At 52.6% G+C, this 27,403-nt stretch overlaps 1 protein-coding gene across 2 annotated transcripts in view; it reads right to left on the reverse strand.

Annotated features, from left to right (window-relative positions):
- Nucleotides 1–27,403, reverse strand: part of DOCK1 (dedicator of cytokinesis 1) — a 410,700-nt gene that overhangs the window by 346,207 nt on the left and 37,090 nt on the right. For both annotated transcript variants that reach the window (XM_040991937.1, XM_040991936.1), the window contains exons 2-10: nt 24,619–24,702; nt 19,603–19,643; nt 16,603–16,658; nt 12,439–12,535; nt 9,938–10,086; nt 6,018–6,153; nt 5,197–5,354; nt 4,115–4,196; nt 3,584–3,719 (exon numbers count right to left, since the gene is read on the reverse strand). In XM_040991937.1, the coding sequence (XP_040847871.1) occupies nt 3,584–3,719; nt 4,115–4,196; nt 5,197–5,354; nt 6,018–6,153; nt 9,938–10,086; nt 12,439–12,535; nt 16,603–16,658; nt 19,603–19,643; nt 24,619–24,702 (939 nt within the window). The remainder of the gene's footprint in view (nt 1–3,583; nt 3,720–4,114; nt 4,197–5,196; nt 5,355–6,017; nt 6,154–9,937; nt 10,087–12,438; nt 12,536–16,602; nt 16,659–19,602; nt 19,644–24,618; nt 24,703–27,403) is intronic.

Raw genomic sequence — 27,403 nt, forward strand, 5'->3', positions numbered from 1 at the left:
CCGGTGTGGGATGGAGTTCTGACCACTCGGTCACAGCGCGTGAGAGCCAAGCATGGACGCTGAGGAGTCGCATCCGCTGCCTTAAGGCTGGGGCACAGAGACACATCCCCCGGGCCACAGAACTGACACACACAGTCATTGGTACAGAACCCCAAAGCACGAGGCAGCTCAGAGCACTGCCATGGCGAGGCCTAGGCTGGATGGCACTTCACACACGCCGTAGGCTTTTCAGAAAGACGGAACCACTGGCCCACGTCTCTGAGCTCGTCACTGCCAGCCACGGCCTGGCCCAGCCCTGGCGGTAAGACAGGTGTGTGAGCGCGTACATGAGACGGTGCTCTCTTTCCTCCGTCTTTCAAATAAATAAACTCAATTTAAAAACATACATCATGTAAATATGCTTAACTCAGCTATACAACAACAAAAAAAGGTTAAAATGATAAGAAGCAACTAAAGAGACTTAAAAATTAATAAGCAAACATAAACAGTATAATCCGATAGTGATTTCTCAAATTATTTGCCATGCACACAGGAAAAAAAAATATATGAGAATCAAGAGGTTCTATTCTGGCTACACAGAAACATGAATAATTTATTTAATCACAATTAAACTCCTCCACAAAATCTACATCATTGTTGTAACTTCCCATCACTTTCCTATTTAAGAAGGATTGATAGCATATTGTTTTACAGGAAACTAAAGAGTGCAAGCTGAACGGCCACACACACACATACACACACACACACACCCCGCATTTCAAGGCCACGGGCTCTGTGGACGCAGGTGCCTGGGCAGAACGGCCACTTAGAGGCTGGCCACCCAGCTCAAACACATCCACCTCAGGGACGGACGAAGATCTAGGTCCCCTGGGATGTGCTGGAGGCCACAGGAGGGCAGGGGCGTTCACGTCCCCCAGGTGGGGTTGGCGAAATCAGTAATTCTGACCTAACTAGGACGGGTACAGCAACTCACTCAGGCTGAGGTGCACTGCCTCACAAGGGCTGCCATCAGGGCCTCACGTGTGCACAGCTAAACCACGCACAGAAACAGCCCTCCACCAGCAGGAAGCTGCAGAGCGAACGCGGAGAGCGTGCGGGTGTCGACTTCAGGGACACAGGGCACAGCAGCTAACAGTACCATGGGAAAGCACGGTGCTCCATGTTGGGGACACAGGATGTTGGAGACATCACCCTGGGAACACGCGTCAGAAGCCAACCAAGTAAGCAGCCGCTAAGCAGCTGGCTCCAGGAAGCAATGGGAACAGCCACAGGCGTGCCAGCATCCATCAGTGAAGCACAAATGCCTTTGAAGGTCACTGGAGCACCTCACACAGGAGGAAGATCCCGGGTGCCATCAGTGTCAGATGTCAGGAAAAGGTCCCGCCCCCAAGAAATCTCAGGCAGAACACAGCCAACTAAGCCACAACACGGTCACACGGGCAAAGGAATATGAATGCCAGGAAACACAAGAACAAGGAGTCACAGGCCAGCCCAGACCCAAGGAACCTGGGGTCACAAATCAGCAGACATCAAGGGATAAGACAGTGAAAGACAGTGGCAGCCAGGGGCTGGCCATTACTGAGCCACAGCCTGCAGGGCCAGCATCCCATACCAGCACCAGTTCAAGTCCCAGATGCTCCACTTCTGATCCAGCTCCCTGCCATTACATCCGGGAAGGCAGCAGGTGATGGCCCCAGTGCTGGGCCCCTGCCACCTGCGTGGGAGACCAGGATGAAGTTCTGGGTTCCTGCCTCCAGCCTGGCACAGCCACAGACACTACACACATTTATGAACCTGTAGATGCAAGATCCTCTCTTTCACGCTAACTCCACCTTGCAAAACAAATCTTTAACAACAATCAACAATCATAATGCTAACAATGGTGACTCCAAGGCTAAGAAGCATGCCAGGTGCTACTCAGTGCCTCGGCACACAGGTGACAGCCCACACTTCGATCATTCCCAGAGGCGGAGCCCTAGCACGACTTCAGACCCCACGAAGCAGCAGAGACCACGGTTGTGCCAGCTGCCCCAGCCTCATGGATCCATTTGCAGCATAACTGAAAACAACAAAACTGAACCCTTGAGAGCTGGAGAATGCCCACTCCAAGCAAAGGAGGAAGACGCCCACGAGCCCCATGAGTCCTGGGTCACGATTCTATCCTGCTCTGTGTCACAGAAACTTATCCCTGGACTCGCTCCACAGCTGTGGGCTGGAAAAAAGAGCATCCCACATACTCCGTGACAGACTCTGGCGAGGGCCCCAGCACGCCCATCACACCAAACCAGAGTATTGTCAGAGAACGACCTCTGACCTTGAGATGGGAAAAAGGAAAATCCTCCAAAGGTGCAGTTACTCCTAACTTTAACATCAGAGGACATGCAGGAGATGCCGTAAGTTCTGAAAAAAGAGACGCTTAACAGTCTACGTTCATGTAATAAGGGAAGACGGTCGGAAAGCATTTGTGCAGGCCGAGGCCGTAAGGACCTGGCCAGGCGACCTCACACTCAGCATCTCCTATAAACAGTCGAATCACTGGAAGAGGTCATTAGGTAGCCTTCCTGATCCACTGACGGATGCAAATTCAAGCAAGTTAAATTAATGTGCTTCTTTCTCGTTATGTCTACGTCCTGACTATCGTTTACGGCTTATGAAGCATAAAGCATTTTCTGCAGCGATTTGTGATCCTGTTCTAGAATACTCGGGCAGCTTTTTGAAGACAGCGAGACCACTATGCATGATACTGGAATGTGGAAGAGCCAGCATTATTCCTTCCTCAAAACTCCTGGAACGCAGAAACACCAGTCCACACCAGCAGACGGCGCGGAGTGATGGGCTGGGGCCAGGGAGAACCACCCATGCTTCCGGCCCAGTTACACACACTGAAACTCCACCCCCCCCAGTTAAAAAGCCAGGGGGGAAACCGGTATGTCCTGAGCTTCCTGGCAGCCAAGGCGAAGGCCGAATTCCAGAGTGACTCATGCAAAATGCTGAGAAATGTGCCGGGCACGGCCAGGAACCCAGAGGGTCCGCAGGCACCCAGCCTAGGACAAAGAGCAGCAGCAGACCGGGTGGAATGCGGTTCCGGCACAGCCTCCGAGAAGGAAGGAACAACACTGCCCAAAATATTGAAAAACCAAAGTAACACTGGGGGAGGTCGCCCACTGTGAACACCCTGGGGCCGCGTCCCTCCTCCCTGGACGCAAGAGCCGCTGGCCCTCGCTCTTCCTGGCAGGAAGCAGAATACCACCCAGACAGGACAGCTCCTCTGCCCCGCCCACCTGTCCTGCCAGCAGCAGGCCCACCTACGGCTGACCCACTCCTCCACCCATCCATCCCTGGCCCAGACAGCCCGGACACGCCCAGGCCCTGAATAAGGGTCAGGCCTCTCCCCAGAGAAGCAGCATGCTTCCGCAGCAGAGGATGCACCCTGCACCTGCAGCCTGGCACCCACGCACCACTAACAGCTTACTTCTCCCTCCCACAGAAAAGCTTATCCTCCACAGCCACTCGCCGTCCGCCATGAGGCAGTGCCACCTCCTAGGCAGGGCGAGCCCCGAGCAGAAGGCAGGAAATGGATTACCAGCCACGCCGAAAGGGCGCCGCAGGCCAGAGGTCAGCTTCCGCGTGTTGTTGTCCCTCAGCTCCATGCGACCCACGCGGACGATCTGACACACAAAACTGATTTTCTCCCTTTTCAGGTCTTTGCTCCCAAGGTCCTAGAAATATCAATTTCCATAAATTATTTTGGAGAACCATTAATCAATGCAAGTCCAATTGAAGAGGACAGTACCAAGATGGATTGAGGCTCTTTCACTGGACCACTTTTAAGCATTTTAATGTTATTCACAGGAAGGCAAGGGATTGAATAACCATAGCCAATTAAAGTTAAGTGAACTTAAGACACAAATTTAAGCAATTGATTCCATGGTAATGGAGTAGAAGTCAGCCAGGGTGACTGGAAGGGCAGTGGGAGAGTGCTGGGGGTCTGGGAAGTCGCCCCAAACACTGGATTCCCCTACACCCCAGGCATCACCAGGTCCAAGCGCCGGTGCAGGAGGGAGTCGGAGGAAGTCACCAAACCACCCATTAGAATGGAGGGTCATTCACTTACAGTAAAAACAGCTCGCAAATTGTGTAATCTGTCTATATCCTTAGGCAGGCCTGAACTCGACCAGCGAACCAGGTAGTTTTCACTTGAAAAAGAGAGAAACACAGCAGATTGGTTTTCCAGATACAAAAGGCAGCAAACACAAATCCCAGCACCCGGGGCTGGGAGCGAGGAGGCCCAGGGACGCCGGGAGTTCCTGCAACCAGACTCCCAAACAGGACGACCGCTCAAGTAGCAGACGCCACGTAAGAACCTTAAGAGATTTTAACTGTGCTCGTCTCATCTGGAGTGATGACGACAATGGAACAATTTTCAGATGGCATTTCATAACACGTTACTTTAAAAATCTATCTGTTCATTTAGAATGATGTCAGTATAAAATGCCATACAACGCATGTTTCTTTCAGGCCTAGGACAAACTAAATGCTCCAATAAATACAAACTGTACCCTGTGTCAAAAAGAAATACAGCGCTTATTAGGCGGTAGGATGAAATGCAACTGTCTGGTCTCTGTCAGGCGTACCCTGAGTTTCATAATTCTGAAAAACGCCAGTGGAGACGGGGAGTTTGAACCCAGACACACACGCCTTACACAGGGTGTAAGCATAATTTTTCCATCTAGACAAAGAAGTCATACTGAAGGCCAAAGAAGAACAATGAATTTGCGAGGCTCTCCCTCCGCAAGGATGCATTGAGGATGTGTCTGTGGTGGGCACGGCGACAGACACTATTGCAATCATCGGGAAACAGCCAGAAGACAAAGGTGAGCCCCAAACCTTGGCTACAAGGAAAAACGACCCGCAGGGCTCAGGAAGTAAAAGGTCTCTAAAGACAGCAAAGCCAATCAAGTTTGGCCTCATTCTTTATAATGTTGCAAGAGTGTGCCTGGAGCCACCTCATCCCCTTAAGCAAACAGCAAGGTACACACGAGTCCCACCAGCGGTCGGCACCGGCCACCACCCGGTGCAGAAGCTGCCACTGCCCCCGCACCGGGGTGAGGCCTGGCAGCCAACCTCCCCGGAGGCTCCCGCGGGAGGAGGGCACGCTGGTGCTTCTGGAACACAGGAAGGAGGACCGCATCGTACCTGATGAACCTGCACTCCACGGGGTCGTAGAGAGACATGAGCACCTCGGCGTCCTCTCCTATTTTACACACCACGTTTTTGAGGTTGACAAACAAGGCCAAAGAAGGAGTGGCCGCAAACTTGGCTTGTCTGGTAATATCTAGGTTCTGCTTCTGAGACTGCAAACAGAAAAAGAGGTGAAAGTCAGCATGGCCAGTGCCCAGCACTGACCCTGCAGGGCCGAGAGCTCTGTGTGGCCAGCCAGCCTACGACAGTAGAGCCATTCACTCCACGGCTTCCTGGTACTGCTGAGCACACAGCCACCCAAACCCAGCACCCTAGGCGGAGGTCTCAGTGGGAGCCTCCTGTGCAGACATCCGGGTGCTGGCTCCTTCGTTTCCTGAGTCCAGATGAGGATGCAGCTGTATCACCCGCTTCCCTCCTTAGCCTGCACCCTCCTCCCAAGACATCTCTGCCTCACTCGTTTCGTCCTCAGTACCTGGCACAGGTAATGCACAGTGAACATAGGCTGAATTAGATGGCTCCACCTGCCCATCCATTCCTGAGTACCCACAGATCACACAGCTCAGCGTCTCAGAGTCCAGGAGGACGCATGCTCACTGCCCTCCCGCCACCCCTGGCAGAGGAGGACACAAAAGGGACATCACCACGACCCTGCCCCTCTGAGGTGAAGCCCACTGCTGGGCCACCCAAGGTGGGCATCCTTTGGGAGATGGGACCATGCAAAGCTGGTCTCCTTGGTATTTTATTACTGTTGTCGCAAACTGCTGGTGAAGAACTGTGTTCCAAATGTAAGTGACATGACACAGGGCTGAACTTACTTTCTCTTCCTGCAGTCTTTCCTCCACTTGTTTGGAAGCAATTTCATGAGCTCTGAAGAGACTAATTGTGCTAGTTAGTTCCGGATCCAAAATGTTCCCATCTTCATCTCTCACCACCAGGTCCAAATCGAGAATTCTACAACAAGAAATGAGACTTTCACAGACACGGGAGACAGTGTTGAATTCTCTACTGCGACCTCAGCCCCGAGGGGAGAAGTCACACAAAGACAAGGCCATACACAAACACTGTAGACGACACTTCTACCAGGTCGCTGGCATTTACTCTAAATGTCGTCACCTTCATGTGCACGTGCAGTGCCACAGCCGGCGTCCTCCAAGGAAAAGCCGCGCAGATCCACAAAGCCAGTGAAACGTGTGGGTAACGAAGCTGCCTACACACAGCAGCCAGGTGCAGGGCACATGCACCATGCACGCTCTCACAGAGCTGCAGTCAGACACCCACAGCCTCCAGCACACAGGCTGGCCCTGGTGCCATCTGCCCTGGGTGGCGGGGAGGAAGGACAGCTGGAAGGGACGCACCCTGAGCACGGTCAGCTGGGCGCTGTCTGGCAGGTGCCCCGCGGGGCTTCCCTTCTCCCAGGCATCAGTTTCCCGCCCTACAAGAGGCTCCTCAATGAAGATGTTCCCTTCTGTCTGAGCACTGAACAGATGGGCATCAGCCACGATCACATTAAGCAACTTCCTGGCCAGATGGCTGCATGCGGTCGCCCACTTAAGAACACTGGCAACATCTGGCGACTGAAATCTGTGCAGTCTCTATCTGGAAGCGTGTTCTCGGGCTCTTAAAATCCAACACACGTGTCAGGTGATTTTTATTCTGAAGAAGGAACGAAGGCAAGGACACAGGGAACAGACCGGGAGCTGTGCCGGGTGCTGTGCCCTGCTTCCGTCGGAGGACAACCTGCTGGGCCCCAGTGACCCCACACTCACAGTCCCCCACCCCCATGGGGGACTCCTGCTACTCCCAGGGTGCGAAGCTGGCAATGTCTCTGACCACAGCCCACAACAATCTTGAAAGAAGACACATGGCAGCAGGAAGACATCACCACCAGCACCAGGGGCAGCAGCAACGGCCCCAGCCACACGTGCTGCATCCAGATGAGCCTCGGCCTCTCCCTGCAGTCACATACAAGAAGGCCACATGGACCTCCTCGTCGGCCTTGGATGGGAAGCTGGAATCGGGGCAAGGCAGTCCCCAAGGCCCCATTGTTTCCTCTTGGTAGCTCGGGGAGCAACGCTGCTGTTGGGGGACTGCAGGGCCCACCAGCCTGCCTGCAGCTCGAGGGCAGACAGGATTTCAACGACATTCAGGCTCAGTGCCCGGTACAAAGTCAGCTCCCACAGGTGCCAGGCTTGTCAGCTGGCATCAGTGGCACCTCTCATGCATGTTGTCCTGCGCCAGCCAGTGCAGGTGCCCACACTGTTAATAGCACTGTTAACACACTGTTACCAGCAGCCAGGGTCAGTGCTGGGTGAGAGGCATTGCACATCTGCCACACAGGGAGGGCCAACCAGGACCTGGGAACACGGAGAAAGAGGCTCTGCCAAGGCACACAGGAGGCACAGGCCCTGGGTTGACCCAAGGCAGACAACTGACTGTGACACCCCATCACAGTCCTAGCAGGAAATTGCCAAAGACGACAGCAAAGCCCAGGGCTGTTCTAGACTGCACAACACCAAGCTTTCCAGCAGTCCAGAGCCCGGGCTCCAGGCCCGGAGCTCACCGTGCTCTTTGTCAAGTGCCACATGCACACCGTCACATGTCAGCAACTCTCCTGCCTGCTCAGCATGAACGTGCGGCTGGGTCTGAAGCCAGAGAGGGGCTTGCATCAAGAGGTGCCTCCGTCAACACAAGGTAATCAAGCACCACTGGAACCAACTCCACAGAGGGCTCCGAGACGCGAGGAGAAGCTCAGGAACCTGTGGGCCAATGTGTGCGCTCAGCGCTCTCTGTATATACCTAACACTCGCGTCTATACTTCTGTGTATGTCCTTGCTGTGTTTCTGGGCCACTGCATGCCTGAGCATTGTGTATGACCCTATGTGTGTCTCTCTGTGTGTGTCCGTGTGTGGGGGGCACGTGTGTGCCTGTATTTTCTGTGTGTATTTTCCCAGGGAGATCTGCCATGACCTTCAGTGTATTCTCACAGGGACCCTTACACATAGCTTTAGAATGTAAACAAAGAGTATGCAAATGAAGAATGAAAAAGGCACAGCACCTTACAGAGTCCACCCAGCCTAAAATCAAGCATCCAAAAGTGTGATTTTCTTTTGCAGCACTGTTTGCTAAAGGAGCAACTAGGAAGTCTTGCACAGAGCCACGGCTTTAGACAAGATCTGTGAACCCAAACCTGTCCTACTCAGACCTGTATTTCCTACCAAGGTAGTAAACCACATTGGAAACCCTTCCTTGCTGAATCACACTGTGACAGAATGTCCACAGGCAGCTGCCTGCCATGTCTGCAACAGGTCTCTAGACAGGAGTTCAAAACGCAACACTCCTTAGAAACATGCTGTCAGTAGCTTACACCCAGAACTGTCTTGCTGTCTGCGGAGAAACAGTCAGAATGTTTCTCTTGCAAGCAGTGACTCAAACCCCATCCCCTCTTCTTGACTTTACCTGGAAGACTTTTTACCCTGAAAATATAAATTTCCAGGAAACAGAATTACGGCATCATCCCAATTCTCCAGGCAGCTTTTTCAGTTCACTCGGGCTTCCATCCCTTCTCTGCTGCCCACGTTACCATGTGTACAAGTGTACAAATTAAGCCAGAGGCTTCCCGCTCTGCTGCTCAGCCATGTCCAACTCTACTTTGGAAACTTGAGACTTGCAGAAAATCAGAGTCTTAAGGGGCAGGCCTGAAGACTCTGCATTTTGAAGTCTTGCACATCTGGACAGCTTAAGACTGGATAATTTTTATTAAGGCTTCTCCCAGCTCTGAATTTGCACAAACAACCAAAGAGCAACCAGGCATAAAATGACATAACCTCACATGATAGAAAGAGCCTGGCGGGGGCCAATGTTATAGATAGCAGGTCAAGACACCATCTGTGACACCCACATCCCATGCAGGCACGGATTCGTGTCTCGGCTGCTCCATTTCCCAGCCAGCTCCTTGCTAACAGCCTGGAAAAGCAGTGGAGGTCGACTCAGTTGCTTGGGTCCCTGCACCCTCACGGGAGACCCGGAAGATGCTCCTGGCTCTAGCCTGGCCCCACATAGGCCAGGCAGCTGTGTCCATCTGGGGAGTGAACCAGTGGATGGAAGATCTCTCTGTCTTGCCTACTCTGTCTGTAACTGCTTTTTTAAATGAATAACAACAAATTTAAAAATAAATAAAATAAAAGAGCCTGACAGAATGAGGTCCCAGCACTCTCCTCCGAGAAGGAGCATGCTGAGGCCTAAGGTGCTCAAGCCAGCCTGCACGGGAAGCCTTCTGCAGCTCTCATGCAGCCTGCACTGGGACTAACTTCACAGTGACCTAACATGGAGCCCACATCTCGGATCACAGGGCTTGTACAGAAGAAACCCAGGGCTTGCTAGCACTGCACAGAGTACCCTCCTGTCTCGACCCAAACCCAAGCACTGCGAGCAGAAAGCCAGCGCTGCTGCTTCTGCTATCTGTGCAGCACAGTGTAAAAAAACGCCATGGCAGACTGCCCCAGCCTTGTGCTTCTCACTGCAAGGAAGAGAAGAACCAGCGAGGAGAATAACTCAGGAAACACCCCTGATTTTCATAACCCAGTGGAAAATGCCTCATCCTTTGCAAAATGAAAACCACAGCATTATTCTGATGTCGGGACTTCTGTTTTATGACGGAGGTCCGGAGGCTCATGGTTATGTCATTACACTGAATAACGGAAACATGAAATCATCGCCCTCCAGAGAAGAAACAAACCTGTTTCCGTAATCAATCTTGGCCGTGACCTTCTTCTTCAGTTCTTTGAGCTCGTCCTGGGGCAGAGTTCCAGACAGGATTTGGGACCGCCACTCAATGAGGTCGTAGATCATGTGCCGCACGCTTCGGAACATTTCCCGGTTATCTTGCTGTGGGGGCAGGGCAGGAAGCCAAGTGTGAGGCTTCGAGGGTCAAACCACGGAGAACAAGTGAGCACCCACGTGCACCACGCACCACCACGACCACTCCAAATGGAGGCTGCTTGCAGCACAAATCAATGCACATTACGTGGAACATGGCTCCTAGAAATCACCAAAACCGTAAAAAGAAACGAAAAAGGAAAAAGCCATGTTTGATCCCAGGCACATCAGAGCCCGGGACACTGAATCAAGACAAGAATGCTACAGGAGCTGTGTGGACAACACGCCTCAGAGTCTATCTTTGAGCTCCAAGCAACCCTGAATAAATCCCTCCGACTGACTGTGAGCCTGAAACCCAGCCTGTTCACCACCAGCAGACTTGAGGAACCCTACACCCCGGTCCTTCTGTAGACAGACCCCACTCCAAGAGGCCAGCCTCAATGCAGAGCCAACGGGTATGTTCATGCAAATAAGATGCAAAATATACACCTGCCGGCATCTGCTCCTGGCAGGGTGACGTTACAAGGGAAGCAAAGAGACTCCAGTTAATCCAGGAGACGAGGGCTGGCCCATGGGAAAAAACAACCGAGCAGTCCTTTCAACAAAGAGAAATATGAATAGCAGCTGATTTGATGAAAATTTAACGTTCTGGCACCTTTTTAAAAATGTGACCAGTGGTGTTTCTGTCAAATAACTTACCCTCCACATACATTCACCCCACTATTTCTAGTATCTGACCTTCTTTCTAGAAGCTTCCAAGATCAACACCACCTACCTAACACACAGTATCTTAATAAGCAATTTTATATTCAAGATGTAATAATATCCTGAATGTAATTCTTCCATAAAAACTAAGCAGTGAGGGTTGCTTAGTTCTAATACTGGCACCCTTCTAATACTGGCACTCCCTGCCAGAATGCCAGTTACAGGCCCATTGCTGCTTCCAATCCAGCTCAACACAAATGTGGAAGACCCAGGTTCCTGGCTCAGCATGGCCAGCCAAGGCCATTGTGACCATCTGCGGGGTAAACCAGCAGACAGAAGATCTCTCCCTCTGTCATTCAAACAACTATAAAATCAGTCTTCTTTAAACAGAAACCCACATGGGCAACAATGGTGCATTGTAAAACCACCTCTCCTTCCTGCTTGCTGAGTGCTGGCCCATCTTCCTGAAGTCCTACAAAGTCTATAAAATCCTTACTATCTTGATAACTTGTCCGTGTCTGCCGTGGTGTGGCTCGTGCCAATCTGACCGTGCAGGACAATCAGAGGCAGATCCCAGCTGTGCAGAGAAGCCGTGGTGACCACGGGCACGCCCATGCCAGGGACTTGGCACATTGGTCAGCATCAACTCCAGTTTGCCTTGTTGCCGTGTTTTTGTTTAAAAATTGCTAAGTTGAACATGAAACACCGACTTCGAAATTGCTCAGATTTACACAAAACATTCATGGCTAACTTTGCGCTTTTAGGTTTTTGAGTGCATTTGATGAACAATTACTGCAACTGCTTATTACTGTGCATTTATAGGAAACCACTGTATAATCAGAACCACGAGCAAGCAGCTGTGGGACTTTAGGAAGTTTTCTATGTTCCCAAGAAATTAACGCCCCAACTTCCTTCCCAAGTCCTTGCCTGGTGATAATAACATTAGCATATGAGAAATCAACCCTCTGAATACAAATACAGGCTTAACAAAAGGTAATCTTCTGCAAATAGGAATTTATGTGCAAAGAAATGTCCTGGGGGACTAGGAAGTGGAAGCTGTCAGGGCTTCAACCTCACTGCATTAATTCGGCTTCTGCCACAATCAGGTGTACTGGACAGATGCACACGTGGCCTGCATGCGAAATGCGTCCCGGGCCCTGCTGCGACCACAGAGGAACCTAGAGGGCTGGGCCTTTCTGCTATAGGGGAAGGCTGTTAGGTTATTCACACCTGGAACACATACATGAATAAATGGACAAATAAATATGTGCAATCACTCCTGAGTGCACTCACCAAGAAGCATCTGTTTAACAGCAGACGTTTAGCTCCCATGATCAAAATACAAACTCGCAGGTGACACCAAGGGGCACAGACTATACTTTCCACTCCAGGGTTCTTACAGCAACAGCATTGCCCTAATACAAGGCCAGGCAGCCTCCAGGGCCGGTTCCTCCAGTGTCCATCTGGTCCCAGCAAGCACAGTTATGCCCTGATCAGGGCACGTCCAGGGCACGGAGTTCCCAATGTGCTGTGCTTGTCTTCCCCAAGACAGTGTTCTAGAAGTTTTACTGTTCATGTTCCCAGAGAAAGAAAAACCCTCCCAGAAGTACAGCTAGGTTCGACAGCACCATTGCCCGGCTGGAAGCCCTCACTCACCACATAGAGCTGCCTCCAGATGGTGGACCACTCGCGGAGGGTCGTGGTGACCTCCTGAATGAGGGGGAGGTCCCCAGGGATGACCGTCTCATGTTGCCTGGGAGGAAGAAGACGACAAGCTGAGTCCGTGGCTTCGGCAGCCACTCTGCGGTAGCCGCTCAGTTCCACGGCTAGGTCCCAGAGTCCACTAGCCAGGTGGAAGAACACTGGGTAAGCCCAGGCTCACGCATATCAACAGGCAGAGCTCTGGGAAGGGTCAGCAATGTTGGCAGAGGGCTGGGCAGAGCCACGCCTCAGCCCACAAGAAGGAGCAGGATCACACCCCTTCCAGGGCTGCAGAGGACACGTGCGTGGCTGACCAACGCACCCTCACTCTCACACAAAACATCAATTGCCACCACTCTGGGAGGTCCTGAAATACTCACTGGGGTTAGATTACTTTTATGTTTCCATCATGCACAAAATTTACCCTTGATGAAATATGAGCACAGTTACAACTTTCAAACATTGACTGGTTCCCTGTCCAAATCCAAGATCCCAACCCTGTGCATCTTCTTACATTCCGCCTCCATTCCAGAAGGGCAGCCCTGGACTTTGCTACTTGCCACCTACTCAGGCTTTTTATTTTTTTTAGATCCAACATGTACTGAAATGTGCAGGTGGACTGGGCCAGGCTACCCCCCATGTCTCTTGTTTTTCAGGGGGCCCAGGTCTGTGTGGGGGTCCCTGACTGTGGCTCACAATGGTGGGTGAGGAGGGAGTAGACGCCCAGAACACCAGACCACAGAACTGCCAGATGAAACGTGGCCTCCCCCAAGAGGCCTGGCACCTGGAATCTGAGGTTCTGCAGGACAGACACTGATGGAAATGCGGGTGTGGCACCCAGGACATTACCTGTACAGAGCCCACAGCATTCACGGCATGATATTTACCAGCATGGGGCCATTCTCCTCCACGGACACCCCCCCAACACCCAGCACCCCGCAATATGACTGCAGCAGCCGCTTCCCACCAACAAGGGAAGCCTAGGGCTCAGTCAGGACAGACTGCTCCGGTGCAAAGAGCCCCCCCCATACACACGCCATGTGCTGCTCTCCCACCTGGCTCCTTCTCACCCTCCTCCCTGTAGAAGCCCCGATCTGCCCCTTGATCTACGCTGCCTCCCGGAATGTATGCACCTGTTCTCGCTTTGCCTGCCAGGCACCAGGAATCTGCAACCCCAAGAAGGCCTGGCAGGAAAGGCTGTGGAAAAGCCCAAGGGAAAGAGCGCAGGCCAAGGAAGGGGACACGGAGGGACAGCTGGACGAAGGCATGGGCTCAGGAGCCCCCCTGCCCATCACAGGGAGCAGCACAGCAAAGCACAATGAGCTGTGGACCTGAGATCTGCAGAGCCGGCCTGCAGCCAAGTGACGGCAGCTCGAGGAGCGTTCCACCAAGTTACGTATATGACAATTAGCTTGACTTACTCCCTCTGTAAGGCTTACCTTTCAAAACAAGTTACACCACATTTGTCAATTCAAAAATAAACAACAAATAAGACATAGCCGACGCTCAATCAATGGTGGTCATCCTCACTGGTGACTCGTGTCTTGTTGAACAAGTCAGGTGGTGATCCCAACACCAGGTCAGCCAGAGAGGGGTGGCTGAGGCTGTGACAGCAACAAAGCCACACAAAACAGTGGGCAAGTCGGGGGGGAGGGGGTCAAAACAGGTGCCGGCCGTGGTACAACAGGTAAAGCAATGTTAGCATCCCATATGAACATCACTTCATGTCCCAGCTGCTCCACTTCCAATCCTGCTCCCACTTAATGGCCTTGCAAAAGTGCAGAGCGTGGCACAAATAGTTAGGCACCCCTCGCTCATTTGGCAGACTCCTGGCTTCAGCCTGGCCCAGGTCCACCACTGCAGACATTTGGAGAGTGAATCAGCAAATGGAAGAGTTCTCTCTGCTTCTCTATCTCTCTGTATCTCTGACTTCCAAATAAACGGGAACAAGATCGAGGAGGTGGTGAGCACCCTGAGAACAGCAGGAAAGGAGATGAGGAGGGGTGAGCAGCAGCCAGGTAACTGCAGGACGAGGACGCACAGGCCCCAAGCAGCCCCAGTGCAGGGGAGCAGCTCTGAGCGGAGTGCTGAGAAGGCCCTGGCGGGTTACGGGGATGAAGGGGCAGTCAGTGGCAGCAGGTCTGAGAGGGAGAGATGGCAGTGTCCCAGAACAGGGAGATGGACAGCAGAGTGACCCCGAGAGAAAGGGGTTGTGCAAGAGGAGACCACATCAGAGAGAAAGAAGTCCTGGCAGAGAGCAGGGATAATGACATGCGGAGCAAGCAGCCAGGGTGGGTTGCAAGAGTGGCTCATTAGGGCACTTGAGGAGAGGGAGGGAAAGCAAGGTCGGCGGTTCTCAGAGCCAGGACGCCAGCCACGGTGACGGTAGCAGGCCTTCCCAGCAAGCAGCAGCCGGGGGGCAGTCGGTGCAAGCAGCGACAGCAGATTTCAGGACTGGGCGAGAACAAGGGGCCCACTTAATGGAGCCCAAAACAGTGGCAAGGAAAACAGCTGGTGGGTTGCTACTGCCCCGTGTCAGGACACACGGGCACCCTGTGGGTTTCTGCTTGCCCAGCTGGGTGCCTGGCATTCCACTTTCCAGAATCACAACAATCTCCCACTCACTTCATGACTATGCCTGTTGACCACTTTTTCAAGTACCACCTTTTGCACACAGTAAACTGTTTCTAACAACTAGTAATTAGGTAGAGTCGGACTTGCAAGGAGGTTCCGAGAGACGACGTTGGGGCTTCGAATGCCCACTATTCAGCTATCCAGACAACAGGAACAAAGTCTCAAAACTTCTTCTCTTTGCTAAAACTTTGCATACAGCACACATTTGATCCGTTCTTTGAAAAACACCCTACTGCAGGTCACCAGAGCTCACGCCTCTTGGTTACCTCTCTGCTGTAATTAGGCGTCACAGAACCACAGGGCCCGCACAGGCCTTTTCACATGTTAAGAGTACAGTGCTTGCAAAGGCAATTTTGCAATCAGCCAAAGAGATGTCATTATGCAGTACTCATATGATTAGTAATTTTATAATTTACATATTTAACTGAGTGTGAAGATGTAGCAGAGACAAAAAAAGAAAACAGTTTAATATTCTCTTTTCCAAGTTCACACCGGGCTATTCACTTGCCATTCCTGTCTGATGGGTCCCTGCGGCACAATGTCCTTTTAACGATCTTGTACATCAGTGTCAGGGCTCCAGGAAAAAAATACATCACCCCCGGACAACAGATAAACCCAACCATGTCCCGATCTAACAACTGTCACTTCCTACACTCCATGTGCATCACAGCCAATGGAGACTTCCAGAGAAATGGACTCAGAGCTGGCACACAGGGCAGGAGCAGGAGGCTGGGAGTCTCCACGACACGGAGTGAGCGAGCCCCGGGGACAGCCAGGAGCGCCGAGGGCAGATGTATTCCTACATGGATCTCTGAGCCCAGGAGATGGACTGCAACTGTGGAGCTAAGCTCAGGGCATGGACCATGACCATGGAGCTGAGCTCAGGGGATGGACCACGACCGTGGAGCTGAGCCCAGGGGATGGGCCATGACCGTGGAGCTGAGCCCAGGGGATGGACCACGACCATGGAGCTGAGCCCAGGGGATGGGCCATGACCGTGGAGCTGAGCCCATGAGATAGACCGCAATCATAAGCTGAGCTCAGGAGATGGCTGTGACTGTGGAGCTGAGCTCAGGGGATAGGTAGTGGTGACCATGGAACTGAGCTCAGGGGATGGGCTGTGACTGTGGAGCTGAGCTCAGGGGATGGACCGCAATCATAAGCTGAGCTCAGGAGATGGACTGTGACTGTGCAGCTGAGCTCAGGGGATAGGTAGCAACCATGGAGCTGAGCTCAGGGGATGGGCTGTGGCCGTGGAGCTGAGCCCAAGGGATGGACCTCAACCATAAGCTGAGCTCAGGTTCCTACAGGTCAACCTGCACTTTGCACCACTGTACCTCACCAGTCGGCCCTCCCCAAAGTTCCAGCCCCATGAGTCACTCTCACCCACAGACACTGACCCCCAAATGTCACCTGACCAGACAAGAACACCAAGGCCCAACAGGACCGGCACCACATGCCATTCAGATGTCAAGACGGCCTTACCCTCTTCCTTCAACGATCGCTTCTTTCAGATGGATATATGAAGCAGGAAATATACCCTGAAGGGGGAAAGAAAAGACACTAGTTTTTATTATCAACATGAAGACTAGTGGCAAATCCAACAATGCCACCAAGTGACAAGGGTACCATGCGCCAGATCACTGGTACTTTTGTGAGCTTGATGCCAGGCCTTGCACACTGTGCATCCAACAAGCCATGGGGAAGACAGAAACTCAGCAAAGAAGCCAAGGATGTGTGGGAAGAGCACCTGTTCGTGCTGCTAAGCAAGACACAGGCCAGCTGATGTTTAAGGAATCATTCTGGAGGATGGATTCTGACAGAAAGACTGTCAGTGAAAGCTCATTTAAACCACTGGTTATCACTTGAGCACATACCATGTACCTGGAATTTCCCATATGGCTACAAAGAGGAGCCAGCTGATCCAATACTGGCTGAATTCTATCTAATCAGCATACCTTCTGAGGGGCACAGCAACACAGATCTATACGGTACTCTATACCTGCTGGGTGTAACACACACAGGAGCCCACAGACCCATGCCCACAGGAGAGTTCCCAGCTAGAACTGTACCATCTGACATGGCTGTGAAGAGCAGGGAGGAGTTGAAAGAGGAGTTGTGGGCCTCTTGGTAGGTCCCTAGCATAGTGATTAAGTCACTGGTTGGGGTGTCCCCAGTGACCGAGCCTTTCTAATCCAGCCTCCTGCTAATCACCCTGGGAGGCAGCAGGTGCCTGGCACCCACATGGAGACTAGATGAAGCTCTCAGTTCCTGGCTCTGGCTTGGTCCCGTTCTGGCCATAGATGGCATCCAGGGAGTGACCCATGAGATAGGAGGTGTCAGTCACCACCAGCACCACCACTACATACACACACACACATACACAAATCACACCCCTTATATGCACAGTATTCGCCACACCCTCGCGTACAACCACCCCATCCATACTTACGAACCACACATATGCACACATACATACACATACAGACACATACACACATTTGCACACACACTCCATCTCTAAATGTTATAAAAAAATATTTTGTAAGAGTTGCAGTGCGACCCAGAGGAACAGGTCAAACAGCCCCCTTACTGCAGTGAGGTTGAGGCAGGCACAGGGAAGACACAAAAAGGTCCACAGGATAGAAACCCAGAAAGCCCTATAGCTCCAGGCACTTGTTGTAGGAACAGGAGCCTCTGCTGGCCCGGAGTGTCCATACAGGAGACCCAGAAACCAAATGGCCATTCATGCTTTGGGAAGGGGATAGGCATAGACATAGCTACGAGGTCCACTGGGTCCCACTCCGCACCGTCCCAGGAGAACGGCCCGACCTCACAGGAGAACCAACACACAAAGGCGTGGACTGAGCAGAAAGTGAGAAGCTAAACCACAGAGGACAGCTCTGTTCAGGTGCCAGCTACCTGGGGCACCTCTAAAACTCAACGTGGTCACAGGTACACAGTGGAAGTGGACATCTTTTCATGATGCCCAAGGGTGTGTTCTCAGATGGGGATTGGGAGACCAGGAAGGCCAGGTCAACCCCAGGACAGAGAGCTCCCAGTCTCAGCAAACCCCTGGTGACCCATGAAGCCTGGGACACAGTGACTGGAAGGGGCTGGACAAAGGTGAGGTCTGACATGAGCACATCTGCCTGGAGCCACTCAAGACCAGCCCAGGGCAGTGCCAGCATGCAGGATGCCACCAGGATGCCTGAGGGTTCAGCAAGAGGAGATGTGCTTGTAAACCTGCAGCCTCACTAATAACCTCACCTGCCAAGGAGGATCTTAGGCGGGAAGATAGCCACACCCCTCACCAACCCACAGTGCGGGACAGCGATGGCAAAGCTGCTACCAAACACGCACCAAGGGACGTGAGCAGCGTGGCTGCAGGAGTCCTGGTGCAAAGGGGCTGCGCCCAGGAGCCTGACCTCTTTATGACCATGTGTGATTTTTCCAGGTGTTCCTTGGTGTTTCAAGGATTCTTCAAGGGGAAGTCAGTGTGGAAATAGATGGGGAAATCAAACCCACCACCACCTCCTCCTCCAACCCAGACAAACCTCGGGTCCAAACCTCGAAGCTGTAGGTCCTCAGATATGGAAAAATGGCAGCCCAATCTGAGCTGGCCAGAGCCGAGGCAGTCTGGCACACTACCATGCCTGACACGTGCCGCCCAACAAGGACATGGGCGTAACTGTGCCAGAGGGCAAACCTGAGCCCTTGGCAGGCTCCTCTGTGCCACGTGAGGGGGAGAACCACGGCCTGGCTGGCCCAGCCTGGCTCAGCTTCCTAGGGAAGGTAGAGCAAGGAGGCCCTGGCGCCTGGGCCACGGGACCTCAGAGCCTCCTTAAGGGCTTTGTACAGCGTTCAGAAAGGCCAGCCCAATAAGGAGATAATGAGAGGCAAATTTAAAGCACAGAAGGAACACGAACCATCTGTCAAGCATAATTAGATATTAAAACGAATGAGTTCACGTGGACAACCCAACCACAACTTCGAATGGAAATGACTTCAACATTCCGGCCACACCGCTCAAAGCGGAAACACCGTAATTAGCCTGTGCGGGAGGCAGAGTGGCCAGGGAGTGGCCACCGCAGTGTCCGGGGGCAACGACAAGCTTAGGCCTCAGGAACTCCCACAGGCACACTGAAGCTGCACTGGGGAAGCACGACTTGGTTTCTTGCAACTCAACTTCAGCAGCATAAGTGGGGAAGGAACAGGCATGAATCAAGCAGACTGAAAATCAACAGTACCAACCTCCACCTCCCCTTAACACAGAAACCACCGAGAGAAGGTCCCATCGGCAGGACGGCCAGAACTCGCCAGGCACTCTGCCATCTCCACCAACACACACTGGCAAAGAAACCAACTCAAAGCAGCCCACAGCTGAACACATGTTTTTTCCCTTAAATCCAGAGAGAGAAGTAAAACACTCAAACACAAATGAATGGAATTGATTTCTGCTCACAGCTTGATTTATGCACTTACCTTTTTAGACTTTTTTCTCAAGGTGTAACCTCGATACCACCCTAAACAAACACAAAGTTCAAAGTTAGTGCATGGGGACTGAGACAGGGTCTCTTAACTGCCCCTCCAGGCCCCAGGGACCTCAAGACCCTGCAGAACCAAGGAAATTGCTGTCAATAGAACTGCCCAAAGCTCACCATGTGCAGGTCCCCTCTGGGCGTCCTGGAGAGCATTTCAAACCCCCCATCTGACTCATGCGCCCTCCCTGGCAGCAACCGGAAGTCAAGAGGCACCAGCTCCAGACAAGGGCTTGTCCCACTGGCCCCGGGTCCCAGAACGGGCTCCTGTGCGAGCCGTTTCCTGCACCTCCCTGGGCCTGACTTGGATCAGGGTCTCTCTTGCTGCCCACACCCACAGCCTCAAGTCACCAAGAACAGAAACCCCATAGAAATCAAACTTCCTCTCTCTTTGCCCAGCACAGTTGTGCCCGGCGGTGGCTGCTCCTCACAGGAACATTCAACTACTGAGACAGGAAGTGCCAGGACCAGGAACAAGGCCCACCTACCGCCTCGAGGTCTGGCAAGGACGCCCTGTGGCAAGGGAAAGAAATCAGCCAGGACAGAAAGCGAGCCCTGTGCATAGTGTCCAGGGGAAGAGGCCCTTCCCACGCCGCGGCTGGCCACAGCCCGGGCAGCTCCCAGCGGCCTCACGCCACCCAGTGTCTTCTTGTCCCAAACATTCTCCCGGCTTCACTGGGTCTTTCTGTTTGTTTGTTTTGGAATTCTTATTTATTTTCACTCTACTTCAAAGGCAGAAAGACAGAGGAACAGACAAAGTGAGAGTAAGATATTCTATCGGCTGATTTACACTTCAAGTGCCCACAACAGCTAGGGCTGAGCCAGACTGCGGACAGCAGCCTGGAATTGAACCTGGGTTTCCTGCATGGGGGGCAGGAACCCAAGTGGCTGAGCCCTCACCCGCTGTCTCCCTCCCAAGGCTCATCAGCAGGTAGCTGGATGGGAAGTGCAGGTGGGCCTCAAGTCCAGGCGCTCCAATGAGGTCCCAGACAGCATTTGCCGTGCTGTCTCCAACGCCTGCCCCAAGCCAGGACCACCCACTTGGAAAATGTTCATTGAGGACAGAAAACAAATAGTGGCTTTTTATGCAAGATGTGAAACCTCAGAAACTGGGAATATACAGGAGAGAAAGAGAAAATCCTCCGACCAATACTGAAAGGCACAAATGCTGCACTGGTTGCCCTCCAAGCCCCGTCAGAAAACAGACCTGAGGCACATGAGGCACAGACATGAGGCATGTGCATGAGGCACATGCACTCCCGCATGACATCAAAGCGACAACCACACGGCCAGCCTCCCGTGAGGGTACCTACTGCAGTGCCAGCTGCTGCACTTGCAATCCAGCTCCCTGCTGGTGCCCCTGCTAAGGCAGCACAGACAGCCAAGTCCTCGGACTCCTCACGGAAACCCCAACGGCTTCAGTCTGGCCCTGTCCTGGTCATTTCAGCATGCGGGAGAGAGACGAGTGGATAAAGATCTGTCTCTTTCAAATATGCCTTTCAAATAAATACAATAATTTTAAAAAAAGACAAGTTACATCCTCAAGGAATTATTGCACAGGTGTCCATGGGACTTGAAGAAAGTAAGACAGAAACTGCAGAAGAACACATCCAGAAAAACTGCAGAGACACCACTCCAGAAATGGGCTTGTGCTTATAAACAATGCAGAGAAAAATGTGAAAGAATGACAGCTAGGAAGAAATTCTCAGTCGAAATCAGCCCAAGAGAAACGAACGCCTAAAACCCAGCATCCCTGCACCATGCTCAAGACTGGCAGACACAGGCACGCAGCGGGAGGCCTTGGCCCCAGGCACTGGAATGCAATGTGGATGACAGCGAACAGTGGGGTGCACAACCCCTGAGCACCCCCACATCACAGCCCTGCCGCCAGGAACACAGCCGAGAAGCTGAACGAGGCACACAGAGCAGGACGCCATGGTAGGAAGGTCCAGTGGGCACCAAGGGGAGTCCATCAGAGTGGCCATGACAGGGAAGACAGCTGGCAGAACACAGGGCACACACAGAGCAGAGCCAGGCAGACGGGGATGACAGCAGGAGTGCACCCTCAATCACACTGTTGGGGGAAAACTGGAGACACAGGCTGAATGCTGCAACCGCTCCGGCACGCAGCAAGGCAGAGTCCACCCGGGCACTGCGGGTGGCAGGGGCGTAGGGGCAGCGCCCGAACTACAGATACCAGAGGGCAGTGCCTCATGGAATAACCTTCCCAAGCAAAAGGAACACCTTTGGTCTCTCTCCCATGTGCACGCCGCCTCCCATCTCCAACTGACCGAGTCAGAGACCGTGCTAGGCAGTACGGGTGCAGGAACAGGCCAAACCCCGTGTGCCAGTGTGAGTCCCGATGGGTCAAACAGTAACACGAGGATGGAGGACGCAGGAGTCAGAGCAGGCGTGAGCGGAAGTGGGGCCGGGAGGGACAGCCTGCAGAGAGTCAAGGCGGGCGAAACAAGCAGCTGCTGGACGTCCCCCAGGCAGGGCTTCCACATGGCCTCCAACAAGCTAACCAACCTGCCCCAAACAAGACACCCGTGCAAGAGCCGAGCACATACAGAGAGGGCCCCTGAACTCGGCAAGGCCCGGTGCAGCCGGGGGAAAGGGCAGGCAGCCATCTGCAAGAAAGTACATCATTATCACTTCTCCAGCTCTGAATCAACCAGGTTCAGCTGTCCTGGCGGGCCCTCAGGATTAATGCCATCTTGGTGCGGTGCCTACAGCTTCCCTCGGGTATGGCACTCAGCTCGTGGGACAGCAGGCAGGCACCTCTCTGGCCACAGCCGGCCATGTGTCCTCACCACACTCCTCCCTACTCCAGAGTGAACTGGAAGTTTCCATCTCTTCATTCTACACTCTAAGCCCTCAAGGGCCCAAATGCAAGAGAAATTCACCCAAGCGTGCTCCCCCAACCTTCACAACTCACAACTAGAAATCCTCTCACCATGCAAACAGAGGCAGACTTAACCAAAAAGAGAAAATGGCAGGGAAGAAGAGGAAAAAAAGAGTGCTAAGCTCCAACATGAACCACAAAATTGAACAGAGCCAGAGGAAGAGGCAGGAGAATGGCAGACAAGTATCATCCCACTTGGATGTGATGCCAGGAACAGCCACCAAGCTCCCCCAGGCAGAACTAACCCTCTCCCCTTGCAAGTCTCAGCTCGGATTCTGATCAAATTCCAAAAAACGAGCTGTCAAAGAAGGAGAGTTAATTTTACATTAAGGAGTCTTTACAGAGACTGAAATACAGTAACCAGACTCTTAGGAGGTTAGCTGGAAGACTACAGAACACCCTTTATCACGTCAGCCAAACGCCAACAGCCAAGGCCAAGGGCCTGGGCACAGCACTGGCAGAGGGCACATTCTCCCAGGAAGCCCTAAAGGGGGCCTTGCAGAAAATCGCTAACTGCCTGGGAGTGACATCGCTGCCCGGGGTTTGTTCAACAGCATCTCAACTTCAGTGAACTGCAGGCAAATGTGACATAGATGGAAGAGCAATTTCCCTGCAGATCAGAAAGCTGTCTGGGTCAGGGGGTCTGCTCCTTAACCTCTCCGTAATTTCTGTCTGTTTCCACAGCCAAGGGCAACGCAGTCACGGGAGATAAGAAACCCACTGTCAGCCCTACAGACTGAAGACAAGTCCAAGGCACAGCACGGTCCTCACCCACTTGAGGCCAAGGCGTGCTCTGCCAGTCCAGCCTCTGCCGAGCAGAAACCAATCCTTCCTCAGGCAGGAGCTTTGACAGGAAATGGTGCACGCACAATGCTGCGTGCATCGGCCAGGCCGTGTCCAGGAGGGATCCTGGGGCCAGGCGTCGTCCCCTGGACACAGCCCACGTGCCAGTGACTCCTGTGCAACGTGCCCTGCAAGGCCGCGGCAGGCAGTCCAGCCTGCTGACTGCTATGGTGTGTCTTTAGTCTCCTCACTTGGAAGCCCCTCGCTTTGCACAGTCCCATGGCCATCCTGCTACTGAAATCACCCATCTGAGCCAGTCCTTTCTCCTCAGAGAAGCTAGCAGGTCTGACACCTGCAAGCAAGAAGCAAAGTCAACAAGAAGTTTTCCAAAACCTGCCGATCTGGGCAGGCCCTACCAAGTCCCTAAACACCAGCCATGTGTCCTTGCTGCGCACAGCAGCCACCACGGCGCAAACCCAAGTCGGCTCCTTGGATGATTGGCAAACCACGGAATTCAACGGTCTGAAAGAGCGAGGACGCCAGAAGACCGCAGCCGTCAGCTGCAACTTCCTTGGATATGTGTAGCAGTTGCTTGCGCTGTGACAATCTGTTCCCCTCTAAGAAAATGGGGCTCTTAGATGTCTTTTGGAAAATAAGTTCTTAAGAGGCATGCTGCTGACAAATCTAAATGACCTAAACAGTAAAAGACGCTCAGTGTGGTTTGTGTCCAGCGGCCAGTTCTCACAGACACGATCTACACACGCCGGCCACGCAAAGAGCCAGAGACTTGTAGGGGCATTCATCTTCATAGGGAATCCTCAAAATCACAGCTTCCCTGCTGCCTTAGCTGAGGGGGCATCCATCAACAGAAACTGAGTCATGAGGACAGAACCCTGTGTTCTCCCAACCGGCTGCTACACTGCCCAGTGGGCATGGAGCACGTGGGCCTACTGCCCAAAAGAATGACAGCAGAAAAACACAGCAGAAAGGCCGTGCCCTGCGACGCCGACACGCCGTATGAGTGCGGCTTTAGCAGCTCCGCTTCTGACCAGCTCGCTGCTATTGACCTTGGAAAAGCAGTAGACGATAGCCCAACTGCTAGGCTGCCATCACCCACGCGAGAGGCCAGCTCGCAGCGCCTGGCTCGTGGCTCAGACCCAGTCCAGCGCTTGGCCACTGCCGCCACTGCACAAGCGAAGCAGCGGATGGAGACCGCCCTTTCTCTGTCTCTCCCTCTAGCAGACAAATGCCAGAGGAAATCCACATACGCACCTTCGTGGGTCTCCAAGATGTGCACCGTGTCTCCTATCTGCAGAGAGAGTTCATCGGCTCCTCTGGCATCGTAGTTATAAAACGCTGTGAAGAAGAAAGGCAAAACAAGTATGAACAGAGGCGGGAGTGAAGGAGCAGGCAGATTCTGGCTCGCGTGGAACATGGCTTACAAGCCAGGTTTGCTGGGGTCACCCTCTGCGACAGTCAGAAGTAGTGTCTTTGTTCAGACAGGCTAAAGGGCCAGGGGTCTGAATACGAAAAATTCATAACTTCAAACATCAGACAGCCACAGCGATTATTTCCCAATGGTCTAAGAGATAAATATTAAGATGTGCCACTCTGACCCTTCTCCAACTTGTAGTTCCGTGACAGAAGTCCCAGTACATCCTCAATGACATGCCACCAGCACCTCCCTTGTCTCCAGAACTCACGTCGCCCCAAACAGAAGCCAGGCTCCTGGAGCAGACCCAAGTCCCGAGCAACTCCGCAGCTACTTCCCATCACTGCGAACGCAGCTGCCCAGGGACCTCATGGAACTGAAACCGGATGCCAAATGCTGTCCACGTCCAGCTGCGACCGAGCGGTGTCCCCACGGAGGGCCCACGCTCTTCCACAAGCCAGAACGTCACTCCTGCTGGGTGTGAGCAACCCTGCACTCACACAAATGACTCTAAAAGGAAGAAAGCCAAGACATTCTTCGCGACACTTAAGAGGCCACTTCACGTGAGATTTTTTATTTCCACTAGCAGACTTCCCCATTTTGTTATGAATTAATAGCACATGGACTGAAGACTCTCGAAACCAAACTCGTCTTTTAAAAGAAATCATGACCACAGTAGACAAAAACATGAACACATCAGGAAAAAAATCCTTCACACTGACAGCGGTACCCAAGGACATCTGAAATCCCAGTGTTCCTCCTGAAGCACAGCTGTTCTATTTGGAAGAAAAGATCGCACTTCCCTGGAATAGGCAAGGAAAAAGTTCTTCCCTGAGATCCAACCACACTCGGATCAAAACATGACATGAAGGCAACTGTCACCACCAGGTAAATGCCAAAGATGTTCTTGGGCCAAGGTACCCAGCTGGCCAGTGCCCTCCACAATGGAGTGTCCCTAAAAGACTCCAGGCTCCAGTGGGCACTCACCCCTCTGCAAACCTCCCAACCCAGCTTTCCACCTAGGCTTCCTGCCTGCCCCAGCCAGGCTCGGCTCACCTCAAGTTACACCCTTGGCACACTGCCTCTGAACTTCTCCCTGACCATACACCGCACAAACACAGCCAGCAAGCGTGACGGGCCACCTCCATGCACACTACCTCATCCCACCTTCCTTCTAGCAGCGTAGCCCTTGGGCCCTCCTCCTCGTGGAAGGAAAGAAGCAAGCCTGCCCCATGCCCGTCTATGCCAATTCCCTGTCCTGCCCGCTGGGACTTCCAGTGGCTGCAATCCATCAAGATGGCCAGGCCCAGTGATGTGTTTGCTCTTTAAGCTGTTTCTCCAAGCACCCAAGCAGCACCACACACTTAACCTGCACCTGTTCTAGAGAAGCCAGTCCAATAGCAGACACATATGTGTGTGTGTAAAGAGGTTCCAAACTAAAGCAAAAGCAACAGAGAGCCAACAAAGGTTACCCATGTCACCGTCATGCATGTCTACCCCTAGAAGAACAGGAGGCTAAGTGGTCTGAGACCTGAGCCCCCTTAATTTCCTGGAGCTGTCAGGATAACCTCAAATTTGAGACTGCATGGAATTCCCACACTCATGCTCACCAACTTCAATGACAGACTACAGGGGTACCAGCCATGAGCACCAGGCTGGCCCCCAGCAGCTTCAGTTTCTCTGTAAAGTAGGGCCACTGACACATGCCAGAACTGTGTATGCATGTTCTAGACTGGTATTTAATTGAGAAAGACTCTCCCCAGCAATGTTTCATTTCCCAAATGCCCACAGCAGCCAAGGGTGAGACAGGCTCAATCTACGGGTCCCTCACGCTGGTGTGAGGAACCCAAACTTTAGCCATCCCTCATTGCCCCCAAGAGTGCGCGTTCCCAGAAAGTTAGCCTGGAGAAGACAGCCAGGCCTGGAGCCCAGGAACTCCGACACGACATGGGAGCACAGCAAGCGGCAATTTAACCACTAGGAAAAAGGGCGATGTGTGCACTTCATGTCTTCAAGAAAATGATGCCACAGGTGGGCCTGGCACGCGGGTACCACGGTGAGTATTCGGGTAACGGGTCTGGCACGTGGATGCCACAGTGATTATTCGGGTAACGGGGAAGCCCCTGAGGACATTTATTGCAACCACAACCTATTGCAAAAAGCTGCCACCCATTGTTTCTTGGCCGTTTGGCTAAGATAAAATGTAAAAATCCACCACCACAAGACTGCCACAGGCTCACAAAAATCCCAAACCAAAGAGCGCACATGTGAGAAATCCAAATTCTGCTCTCTCAGGTATGTTCCTGTTTCCCACAAACTCATAAAATTTAAGTGACTAAAACTGACAAAAAATGGTTATTAGCAGATATAAAGTTTATTTAGCCTTTTACAGTGGATCTTTATCAAGAAATAACTGCATGAGGCAGAGGTCAGCGCATGTGCTCCCATCCCCAGCCCCACGTAACCATGTCTGGAAGCCTTCAGGAACCACAAAGATATTTATCACCATTCAGCACAGCATCTCTACCCACGCTGGCATCGGGGTCAAAAACGTGAACGCCTTAAACTCAGGGAAGATGAATCGTGTGAGCATCTGGTCATGTGAGGCACGGACAGAGTTCATCC

Source organism: Ochotona curzoniae, unplaced genomic scaffold (assembly GCF_017591425.1).
Source record: "Ochotona curzoniae isolate NIBS_2020 unplaced genomic scaffold, NIBS_Ocur_1.0 contig_66, whole genome shotgun sequence".
NCBI lineage: Eukaryota > Metazoa > Chordata > Mammalia > Lagomorpha > Ochotonidae > Ochotona > Ochotona curzoniae.